General features: G+C 34.8%; 2 protein-coding genes across 5 annotated transcripts; both read right to left on the bottom strand.

Annotated features, from left to right (window-relative positions):
- Positions 1-1,422: 1,422 nt before the first annotated feature.
- Positions 1,423-6,295, bottom strand: LOC103699669 (patatin-like protein 2). 2 transcript variants are annotated; one of them, XM_089924325.1, is made up of 6 exons: positions 4,618-5,041; positions 4,317-4,503; positions 2,761-2,922; positions 2,086-2,388; positions 1,782-1,960; positions 1,423-1,699 (listed from the first exon to the last, which is right to left on the bottom strand). In XM_089924325.1, the coding sequence occupies exons 1-6, from the start codon at positions 4,806-4,808 to the stop codon at positions 1,621-1,623; spliced, it is 1,101 nt and encodes a 366-aa protein (XP_089780451.1). In that variant the 5' UTR covers positions 4,809-5,041; the 3' UTR covers positions 1,423-1,620. The 2 variants fall into 2 exon arrangements, with proteins under 2 accessions (XP_089780451.1, XP_089780452.1); XM_089924326.1 differs by lacking the exon at positions 1,423-1,699 and adding an exon at positions 6,019-6,295 and having other exon boundaries at positions 1,778-1,960; positions 4,618-4,799.
- A 1,593-nt stretch (positions 6,296-7,888) lies between these two features.
- On the bottom strand, positions 7,889-11,820 carry LOC120105651 (patatin-like protein 3). Of its 3 annotated transcripts, none has more exons than XM_088701312.2 (5): positions 11,586-11,820; positions 8,957-9,092; positions 8,570-8,875; positions 8,294-8,472; positions 7,889-8,198 (listed from the first exon to the last, which is right to left on the bottom strand). In XM_088701312.2, the coding sequence occupies exons 3-5, from the start codon at positions 8,801-8,803 to the stop codon at positions 8,120-8,122; spliced, it is 492 nt and encodes a 163-aa protein (XP_088557438.1). In that variant the 5' UTR covers positions 8,804-8,875; positions 8,957-9,092; positions 11,586-11,820; the 3' UTR covers positions 7,889-8,119. The 3 variants fall into 3 exon arrangements, with proteins under 3 accessions (XP_088557438.1, XP_089780453.1, XP_089780454.1); XM_089924327.1 differs by having other exon boundaries at positions 8,957-9,136; XM_089924328.1 differs by having other exon boundaries at positions 8,957-9,116; positions 11,586-11,814.
- Between the last annotated feature and the right edge of the window lie 335 nt (positions 11,821-12,155).

Genomic DNA, 12,155 nt, shown 5'->3' on the forward strand with positions numbered 1-12,155 from the left:
TAAAATTGAGTCCTAAGAATGGGCTATAAATGACTTTAAGATTATAAATAGAAATGTGCAAGTGATATGTAATTTAATGATCTTGTTAGGTATTGGAGAATTGGCATTTGGTGAGCAAATTAAGGTAAGTAACCTGTCTTAATCTTATTATGGATCATGTATCACGTTTTATAAGATGAAAAAGTATTATTTATGCAATTGGAATTATGTATAAGAATTGTAGAAAAAGTACCTGATATAATCTTATGTTTCATCAAATACTTGTGATTACTCGATTATGAAATTGTATATGATTATTTATGTTTTCACAAAATTAGGATCAAGCATGTGTTAGCAAATGATTACAAGATTTTGGATACATAGCATCCATCATGATTATTATTATTATATTATGTACACATGATTATGATGATGTAGAAAGATGCATGGAAAAAATAAAGTTTTCAGCATGATCATGAGTTTTATTAGCATGATGCCATTATTCACTTTCCAATGGGTCTATGAGAAAAGATTTATGAAAAGCATGATATGTTTTAAGAACTCTCAGATCGCTATTTATGACCCCCGCCAGTGGGTAACAGTAACTAGGCATATGACCCCTGCCAGTGGGTAAAAGTAACTTGGCTTTACGACCCCCGCCAGTGGATAATAGTAACTGGAAGATGACCCTGCAGTGGTAAAGGCCTTGCCATGGGAATAAGAGCGGCCATAGCTACACTACCATCTGAGAGTATGAATTTTAAAGTATGGAATAATGGCAAAAGTTTTTATGATGCATAAATGGCAAAAGTTTTTATGATGCATATATGGCAAAAGTTTTTATGATGCATATATGGCAAAAGTTTTTATGATGCATAAATGGCAAAAGTTTTATGATACATAATCATATTTATGAAGTTGCATGAATGGACATGCATAGTTTTATAACTAGTTTGATTATGGCAAAGATTTGATTATATGAAATGTTTACTTTATTACAAGCACAGATTTCAAAGCATGAATAATAATAGTACATATTTCAAAGCATGAATAATGATAAGTATGGATTTCAAAGCAAGAATAATGATGAGTACGGATTTTAAAGCAGGGAATAAAGACAAAAGGTTTACGTCTGGTTTGATTTGGAAAATGCTTTCTTTATTACAACTGTTTGTTCTTCAAATAGTGCATTGGCATACAAAAATATTATGCTTGATCTGATAAGATTATGTTTGTTCTTAACTCTCGAGGATTGAGGTTGTTTAATTTGTTATTGATTTAAAATTATTATAAAATGATTGGATTCATTGTTCATGCAGCGCATGTCTGTTTGGTTCGCCTTGTACGCGTGCGGCATTTGTTATATTCTCAGTTCAGGGGCAAGACATTGAAAGTGGAATATCCTGGTGAATAGGCAAAAGGTAGAACCTATACTTGCACATAGAAAGCAAGGAGAAACCATGCTGACCTAGCCTTTGTTATTTTTCATTATTCAGTTTCCAATTGCAGCAGAATACTGCATTTATTCCATTACTTGAGACAGATTATCAGAAGCTATAGCTATGCTCTACTCAGCTTCTCTCAAGTTATACTCTACAGCTCAAAGATCTAACAGGAGCTTAATTCTCACAATCCATGAAGTTACATAGACCAGGTTAATCTAGAATATGGTGATCTTGCCTCACGAAGCCTTCTTTCTTCTGATAATAGTTTGGCAAACCTGCAAAAATGGAAGTCAGAATACTTCTAAACTGATGATGATTTTATGGAATAAGCATGTTAATACTAATTTGTGGAGTCACCTTATAAGAGCTTCTTCATTTGTTCCTTCTCCCTTATCCACAGGCTCGAAGTGGCCCGTCTCCAAATTTACTCTTGAGACTGGTTTTTTGAGCAGATCTTCGCCAACCTTATCAAGATTCTCCAGGTTTTCCTTTGTGGCAATATCAACTGAAGCTATTGTCCCAGTTAAGACATCATCCTAGTTTCATAGAAATTATCATCAATTAAGCTTATTCTGAGATACTGGCTTTCTGTTGTCTTTCTTGTTGGATGAAAATAATGGTGACAGCAGCATTAATTAGATTATCTGAAACTATCTAATACCTCGATTCGAAGGTAGTTTCTACTGGAATGCAGAGCTTGGAAAGCTACTGAAATGTGGATATCCACCATATCAGCACTTGCTTGCATAAATACATCAACTAATGGATTAGATCCGTTACTGAGCAACCAGCTCAATACTCCCCATCCTTTAGCTTGCTTTGCATTGTATCTTTCTTCACCCTTTGATGAGCCAGTACCGAGTGAAATGACCAAGAACCGGCAATAGTCCATGGGTTTGATTGGGAAGAAATCTGGGTTTCCTTTGAAAACCTCCTTGGTTACTTCTCCCATAGCAACTAAAGCCTGTAAAACAACAACAGATGGATAACTTCTTTTGTAACAAAATATAAAATATATAAAAAAATCTATCTCATCCTATTAAATTAAACTTTTGGGACAATTGGTGATTTTAAACATGGGATCAAAGCAGCGGTTCTGGGTTCGAACCCTGTCTCCGCACTCTTTAACCTCATTATTAAAAATTTTACATGTTGGGCTCACCCATTAAAGAAAACTCCAGCCCACATATGATGGCGAGTGTAAGAAAATATAAAATATATAAATTAATATACCTTATCCTATCAACTTAAGCTTTTGGGATAATTGGTGATTTTAACTGATTACCTACAATCACTTCATAAGCTAATCATGTTGGTAAGGAACATATTATTTTACCGGATTATTAGCAGCTACACCTCCATCAATAAGATTAAATTCCCTCACACTTCCATCTGAGTCTTTTGTTTGAAAGAAGTAAGATGGAAGGTAAGTAGGAGCTGCAGAAGTGCCAATGCAAATATCAGAAAGCAGAGCATCCAGAGAGCTGTTGTTCTTAACCTGTAAGATAAGAAGGAAGCCAGAGAGATTTTAACAATTGGAGCATCTCAAAGATATTAAAATTTGATAGAGTGGATTTAAAACAACTAACGGAAAAAGCAGAAGCATGAAACCAGTTATCTTTCTATCAACATTTCATTGGCATGATGGCACTTTGTCATTTATAGTTTACGCTAGTTAGCTCATGAGCAGACTTGTGGTTTTTGTCAGCACGTCTATTTTTTGAGAGAAATTTAAAAACATGTTTACGCCTTTACTTAATACTAATTTTCTTTTTGATGAAACTTACCCGAATTTATTAAAGAAAAAAGTTACAACATAAATGCAATTTTTAGTATCAGAATACATTGCTTTTAAGGTAAAACATCTCAAAAGCAAACATGAAAGACTAACTGCTAAACTACTCTAGGAGTCCATATCTAATTTGCTCCATGGCTCGCCAAAACTCTGGATTCCATTCTTTTTAGATAACAGCAACCGGCTTTGAACAACTTTGGAGCAATCCTGATTGTATTCCCCTTGAGGATGTATTATTTGTTGAAATTTAATATTTTGGAAAAAAGCTAGATGGGAGGTTATATATATATATATATATATATATATATATGTCTAAGGCTTATATAGGTAATCAAGATCTTTCTAGTACGTTAGATCTCATCCAAAAAGACAAGTCAAAGATATTACTTGAATTCTTTGATTTTGTATAAATATTCAAAATTTTTCCGATTCATAAGTGTTATGGGACTAAAGACACGGGCTCTAACATACTCCATCTATTTAAGCTCTAAGATCCTTGCTAGGCTAAAAGATCCAAATCAAATCATAAATACAACAATTGGCTTGTTGTTAGCCCTCAAATGACCGGTGTCTTTTAATCTACGTGGATTATGGATCAGGTCTATTTTGATACTATTTATAATGATGCAAGATATTACCCAAAAAGATTAGATAGAGAGCATTATTTAGATTCTTTAGCTTTATATAACTACCCAAAACTTCCCCTGTGCACAATCTATGTATGACTAAACACATGCTAGCACAAAGTCTCGCATATATTTTTTTAAATATTTAAAAATTAGAACTATAATTGAATTATATAATTTACAATTTCTCTTTCATTTAAATATTTTGATGTTTTATCTAAATTTTACGTCCACAACTACAGATGATAAGGAAAAAAGAGAAAAAAAAAAGGAAGAACCTTGCGCTGTTATCCACAACTACAATATAATAGTTCATATTTCATTTTCTCAAAAGAATAATAATTCACGAAAAGAAAAAAGAGCTTACGATGTTCATAGCACTGAAGTTTTTCGGTGTCAAAAGCGTGCAAGAGAACCACAGAGAGAGAGAGAGAGAGAGAGAGAGAGAGAGAGAGAGAGAGAGAGAGAGACCTCGTAGGAGGAGAATATGGTCGGCTGGAGCCGCTTGATATCGAATGTTGGGATGACCACATTGGTCAATGTCTGACGAAGCTTGGTATTCCCTAGTTTTCTCCGCACAATCTCATGAAGGTATTTGCCATTATACCGGGGCCCTGAGATAGCTCTTAGTATCTTTGCTGCTTGGCCTAATGGCCCTCTAAGAATTTCAAGAAAAAAGAAAGGAGAGAAAACCGATCATTTCAAGAAATAGTTCCTTTAAGCTTTCAAGTGTGTCCGAAGTTACCCAAAATTACGCGATATGATTACTGACCCGCATTGTGGGAAGATCTTGGGGGAATGTTTCACGTAAAAGTCCTTGATGTCCTTTGCAGCGAACATGGGGCGATTTTCTTCGTTTGGTGCAGTCAACATGGCCGTCACAAGACCCCCAGTGCTTGTCCCGGCAATCACATCAAAGTAGTCTGCAAGTCTAGCATCTTCGCCATCCAGTTCAAAACGCATGAAAAAAAGAAAATTATATTAGAAATGAGATATCTAACTGATCTCACCACGAAAAAACAGATATAGAGAGATGGTACAAGCAGCTAAGGAGAATGATCACTTTCTATTTGATTTCTTAACATGATTCTTTGCTATGTGCTGTTGATATTGAAGAACAATTCCTTGAACAATATCTTTATACCAACGTTTGACAATTGGTTGGTAATATATGATCCACTAACTTCTGTCAGGATAATGAATCATGAAATTTTCTTTTTTTAACAATTGTAGGTAAAACGTACTATGTTGAATGTTAGGTGAGTTTGCATGAAATTTAGTTGAGATGTCAGACAGGAATCTACTTGTGGATTGTGACGAGGAAGGTTATAATTTGATTTATTTTGTCCATCAGAATCTTTTTTTCCCTCCCTTTTTGTAAGGAAAAAAATCAATCAAAATATTTTAGAGAGAACTGTTAGTTAATTATAATGAGACAATTTGGCAGAAAAAGAATAAAAGGTGGAAAATGATGGATAAAGAACGTGTTACTGAAAATAGATCTTGAATTCTCAAGTTTATGGAAAACACACAATTTACATGTTGGATTATAAAAAGAAATTTCAACCATTTACAGTTTTCTATGCATTTATAAGCATCGAAGAAGCAAAAAAGCCATATGATACCGGTGCATATTAGCTCCGCTAGCTAAAAGATTTCTCACTTAAGCTGCAAACTGAGCAATCATTATGTCAAGAATAAAAATTCTAATAAGTGAAAATAATCTCCTGAGAACTAATTTTTTGTTTTGACACTGTTCAAAATATGCTTTTGTAACGAAGAGGACATTAAGAAAAACTTTGGCTGGAAGTTAGAAAAATTAGAAATGTTCTCAATTTTTAATAAGGAAAATCACTGCTTGAAAAAGATGATCTGTATAACATGTTTGACTGATCTATGAATATCATAGAAGTATCTTCGGCATGCATAAGATTTTGTAAACTAGAAAAATATAATCATAAAACAAAAAAACTATAGAAAAAAATTAGGAAAACTGCCTCTAAAATCTAACACTAGCATAACAAATGGATAACTAGATCTAAGAAACAAAGAAAGTAGAAAATAAGAAAGAAATGATGAATCAGCAACAATTATCTAATTATTAGGTGTATCTTAATTTCTAGGAAACTGAAGATTTAATAAAATTATCTATGAGCATTTATATGGTTAATACCTGAAGTTCTGATTCTAGAAATGTAAGAATAGTTGCAGGGATGATTCCTTTAATTCCTCCTCCATCAATGCTGAGAATAGTGATTAGGTTTCCATAGGTTGGGGCCTGTATCTGACTGATGGATTTTGATTTTTGCATGATTGTTGAGCAGTTGCTGATCAACAATAAGGGAACTACTTTGGGGACACAAAAGTTTTAAGTGATCCAAGTAGGGATAGGTAGAAGTTTAAATAGACTTCGGCATACATGAGAAGGTTCGTAATATTCTTCTTCGGAGTGCTAGTCCAACATCGAAGATGATATACGTACTTTGACATTTTGAAATCAGCATGTGGCTGATATGACAAGCCGCCGTTGAATGATTCAATACGCGAAGGTGGCTCGTCAAAGGACGTATCATGATTGATTGCATAGAATAGAACAGTTGGATTAACTCTTTTAGAGAATTGTTGGTGAGAGAAACGATATTGATTGTTAGGTGGCTTTGTTGTGCTGAATTCTAAAATCTTTCAATAGTTGACCAAAAAAGAATTAAGAATGATTCCAAATGAGGGCATAAATACAAATTACAATTGAAAGAAGCCCTTTTATTTGATTATATTAGGCCTTCAGAACAATAAACATCATACAAAGCATTCTTTACTTTCATTGAATGATGTTGCTAAGCTGAAACTTAGCAAATACCTTTATATGGGTTTTGATCTCTATACTTAATTAATGGTAAAATTTAGTATGAAGGGAACTTGTTGACAGTCAAGTGATCTAATTGTGTTTTCTAATTTTTTTCTAAGATGGAAAATGGTAACGTGCTGAAGTATCTGAAAACCACTACTTCTATAAATTGAGTCTACAGTTAAACCTAAAGCATACACAAAGTAAACCTGAAAACAGCCATAATCACTTGACCTAGCAAATTCTTGTCTTCTAAATTTTTGTTTATCTAGAATATGATTTTCCATAAATTTATTGTCATCAATAATTAAATCATATGTTGATTTATTGGCATAGCAAAATCTAACACCAATGAGATAATGATTTATCCACTGTATATTCAAAACTGGGATAAGTAATCCACTATAAACGACAGTAGATTTCAAAATTGGGTTTTAGTTTTCAGTCTCATGCTGTTAAACGTAATGGATCTGCAGATTGCTTCTTTCTGTATAAAAAAAATCAGAAAATTAAGATGTGAACATAATGTAGAAGGATCTTTATGCAAGAATCTGTATTAGTTTTAGGATCTTTGTGCAAGCTTTTCTATGCCTTGCATTCATCAAGCAGTTGTCCTGATAATCTTCCAATGCTATTTGGTTTTCTAAGTCCTGTTAGCTTTGCATGAAACGGTTGACATGTATATCTTCTGCACATTTCATTTGAAGCTAAGAAGACCAATAATTTCCTTCTCATATTTGGATTTGATTCTCAAGATACTTGGTTTTTTATTTTGAAGATCTCTACTTCAAGGCATATTCTATCGATTCTTTGTTCTTCTTTTTGAATACTTTGTTAGCAATACAGAGAACCAAACCAATATCATCCAAGTGATATAGTTGTCAAACTTGCAGTTAGTTTTAAAGACGGGAGATTTGATGATGGATTGCATTTCTTAACCTTCAAAGAGGGTTAATTTTTTTTTGTATTGCAAACTCATTACATTTCAGAAAATTGAATATTTTACATACGGGCACCTTTTCAAGCTAGCCTGATTATATGTCTATATTCATATAATTGGTTGAATCAAGAGAGAGCTTTTAATTTGTTGCTTCCATGGACTTTAGGTCTTCACCTCTAATGCATATGAGTGAGAGTGAGAGACAGAGTGAGAGAGAGTCCAGCTTCAGCAAAACAATCATTAATAGTTACACAGGACTTTTATAATAGAATGAATGAATTATATTGCCTTTTAAAAATGTACTAATCTACAGAACTTTCCTTCTGGCAAATTTGCCTACAGTATCACAATGCTACTATTTCTTGGATTGCATGAACTAACTGCATCCACCATGAAGACGTATATTGCTTGCATACAGTGTACAGTTGGCTTCTTCTCCCGTCAAGAAAGGAAAAATTTCATGAAGTTACAGTAACCGAGCGATGCTCATTAATGTTTTCTGGGCGTTTTCACATGCGGGGATCTTGACTCATGAAGTCTTCTTTCATGTGAAAGGAGTTTAGCAGACCTGCAAATATACACCAATTAGGTTCAACTAATCTTTTTGTCACAAATCTAAGTTGTTAATAGAAGGTAGGAACAATCATAAATGATTCTCTCTACCTTTTAAGAGCATCTTCGTTTGTTCCTTCTCCATTCCCTACTGTTTCAAACGCACCAGTCTCCAGGTTCACCCTTGAGACTGGTTTCTTCAACAACTGGTCACCCCTCTTAACGAGATCCTGTAAGTTGTCCTTCGTGGAGACATCAATAGAAGATACAGTCCCGCTCAAAGTATCATCCTGCGTTTCCATTCAAGAGAATGCATGACATATAAGGCTTCATTTATAGCAAAACAAGCCAGTTTTTTTTAATGCTTTACTGATCACATGTTCATACCTCAATCTGAAGATAATTTGATTCAGACCGGAGAGCCTCCTGAAAGACCACTGAAATGTGTATGTCAACCATTTCAGCACTTGATTGCATAAACACATCCACCAATGGCGTGGATCCGCCACTCAGCAACCACCCCAGAACTCCCCATTTGCTTGCACGTTTTGCAGCGTACCTTTCTTCAACCTTTGCTGAACCGGTCCCTAATGATATAAGTAGAAGTTTGCGATAATCCATAGGTCTGTAGGGGAAGTAATCCGGGTTCCCTTAGTGCACCTCCTTCGTTACTTCTCCAATCGCAATCAATGCCTGAAAGTTCAGAATTAGAAAGCTTAGCACCATCAATCCATAAATCATAATCAAATTTCTACATCATGGTTTGATGCGTACATAATGGATTATTAGCAGCAGCAACTCCATCAATAAGGTGGAACTCTCTCACGTTCCCTTTGGCTTCCTTGGTTTCAAAGTAATGGGCTGGGAGGTACGCGGGTGCTGCAGTAGTTCCAATGCAGATGTCCGAGAGCTGTGCATTCAGAATGCTCTTACGCTTCACCCGCAAAATTTCAGCTAGATACATAAGATTAATGGATAACTGACCAAAATGATAAGAGATAGGGCTTATCTACTTTGTTATCAGTTGGCCTAGCTTTTTCTCATTTTGTTCTGAACTTTGTAAGTATGAATTAGGATGGAAATTCTCAACACAAACAGTGTGCTTCTAAGTACTTTCAATTTTGTGCTGATAGAATTCTGCATATCAGAATGTACTTTTATAGAAGAATAATTCATCAATCATGCTTCTTGAGTTCTGGTCCAAGTAAACTATCAACTACGTCCTCTATGGCCTCCTCAAGAATTCGATGCTCGTATAAGCGTGTGGTCGTCAGCCGCCAATCTATCATTATGACCATACCATATCCACTTCCAAAATGTTCTTAATTAAGGTAAAGCGTAAGATGTCCCCAGAGACTTGTAGGTAGGAAACATTACATTGGAAGTTAGGTGGATTGCATGACCTTAGTTTGAATTGATGTTAATCTATCTTTTGTTGACCAAGGAAGATCAAGTTAGCATTCCAGCAAAATTATTTGAAGGAGGGTAATGAGATAGACAATTAAGAATATCCAGATATTCTTGTTTCACACTGGTTAGAATATTCAAATGTGGAACATCGATTTAGTGTCGGGCACACAAGAACAAATTAATGCGTGTGGGCATCATATTGTAACTGATTCAACATAAATATGCATTTCGATGCCGCCCATATGCTCATAAAAGGAAAAGAAATCCCAAATTAATTGACATTGGATTATAACAACACAAGAGATATGGTCAAAATTTTTCAATTTTTTCAGGAGAAAAGACGATAGAACATTATCAGCACGAATATTTTAGCTTGGTAGACCTATCAGAGAATCGCTGTAAAAAATCACATTGAGCAAGAAAAAAAAAATGTTGAAATGATAATAATCCAGTTAAGTGACTTATATATGACTTTCCTCAAACTCACTAAACAGTACATGACAAAGGAAGGAGGACTCAAAACAAAATGTAGCTGTTAATTTATCTTTAGAAACCCTATAGACATGTTGTTGATTATAGATAGCACAAAGCTACTGATGAACAATGAATGATTGATACATGAAGTCTCAATGGAGTTACACATGTCAGTAGAAAATGTTGTCCCTCGTATGTGCAGACCTTTTCTCTTGCTATTTTTCAAATAAATCAGTATTGACTTTTGCTTTTTCCTTCACATTTCAGTGTTAGCTGATGAACCTCTATTCTCAGATTTTAAATTTATATTATTATGTAGTTTGTCAGAGTAATGTTGTAGATGAAGAAAGACTTGGACCAAATTATCTTGCCGCACACCCAGAATACAACAAACTAGGTAAGAAACATTATCATGATATCGGCTACTATTTGATAGTCAAGCAGAACAAAAACATTTTTGTTCTCAAAAGGTTCTACATGTTGAAAGATCCACTTCTAAGTAGCATGCCCTCTGCATTCTGATCAAAATATAATGTACTTAATTCAAAAGATGTTTTTTTTTCCAGGTTATCACAGCATTTAACTTTTTTTATTATAATTTGGCGTCTTCATTGGCATCTTCAATATGTGGCCCCTCGGTATTATGGATTTACACTCTTCTGCCTTGTAGTACTTCTAGTAGTTTCCTCAGCATGGATTCCTTAATGTGGTGCATTGGTGACATTTAGACTCCGTGGAGAGTCTTTGAATCTTAAACTCTGTCTTGAGATATTTAAATGATTGCGAGCGCAAAGTTGAATGCATCTATGAACAAACAAAGCTTGTAAACTACGAAGAAACAAATATACTTCAGTTGCAACATTCTAGAGTAATAACCAAACTCAAAGAGTCAAAAAATCTGATTAGTATATGATCAAAGATATGACTATTTCTTAATGTTGTTTATTGAGTACTCTCCGTTTCATTGGTGAGGCCTGATAACATTGACCTATGGACGTCTATTCATTCAAGTGACAGGCAAAGCTAAAACATCTTCTATTTAACTCAATTCGGATCTTTGATAATTATTTTACAAACAAGATCATTCAACATGGGTATTTTCTTTCCTTATTAAAAAAAATTGGATCTGTATTCGTTTTAACTCTACACTATCAGTATGTTACCAGAGCATGTGTTTCTCCTTCATCTTCATTCTATAATGACCACATCATCTCAACAAGGACTCTTCCAACCTAATCTGTTGGTTAGAGAAGTTAATTTTCAATGAGGCAAAGATAGAAATCTCAGCATTACCTTCCCAAAAAAGGTGAATTTCTCCAAGTTCATGAAATAGAAATGTTAAGACTCATGTATCTAATCAAGTTCATGGAACATAAGATGCTAAAGCACATTTCTCTACTACTGAAATCATTAGTGTTGAGCTAGTTTCACGGCCTAATGTTATTTTGGAAGTGGGATGATCTTGTAGTTGATAATAGTGCAAGTGTGATAGCTGAAAGTGCACAATTAGGACACCAACCTGAAAATGGAAAAGAGGGTTCTGTTGATGCTGATGCAATAGCGTTCGGTTACAAGTGGAGAATACTAGAACACAGGCACTCGTCCACCAAAAGAGAAGGCTCCTAGCAATACAAGCTATAGGTCAAAAGGACTAGTTCAAGGTTTTTCCATGCCCTCCCAGTTGGGCCTAGATAAAAGGCCAGAACGAGCCCCCGAGACACACTTAAATTCTAGACCAATTGCTGATGGCTGGTGGAGAATGGTGGAAGTTTATTGTGTTTATATTGAAGGTTGGAAATTGGTAATGTTGTTGGGACATTAATGGGTTTAGTCGACAGTTCCCCACCTTCACAGGCAACAGCGGCACCACTACATCAATTCCCTCTTCCCTCAAATGAAGGTTGCTATATTATTTGGTGTGACATCTTGCTTCCCCCGTGCTCTATCAAGTTCCACACATTGCTCATCTTCATATGTCCTTGAAGGCACGTTTTCCTCACATTAATTAAGACAGTGAATATATTTATTTCATCATGCATTGGTTGTGCATTTGTAAAGGATAGCCATTTTGAGGGAAATTAAAAGAAAA

The sequence above is a fragment of the Phoenix dactylifera genome, chromosome 7 (genome assembly GCF_051530095.1).
Source record: "Phoenix dactylifera cultivar Ajwa chromosome 7, Ajwa_hap1_PhDact_Kaust_v1.1, whole genome shotgun sequence".
NCBI lineage: Eukaryota > Viridiplantae > Streptophyta > Magnoliopsida > Arecales > Arecaceae > Phoenix > Phoenix dactylifera.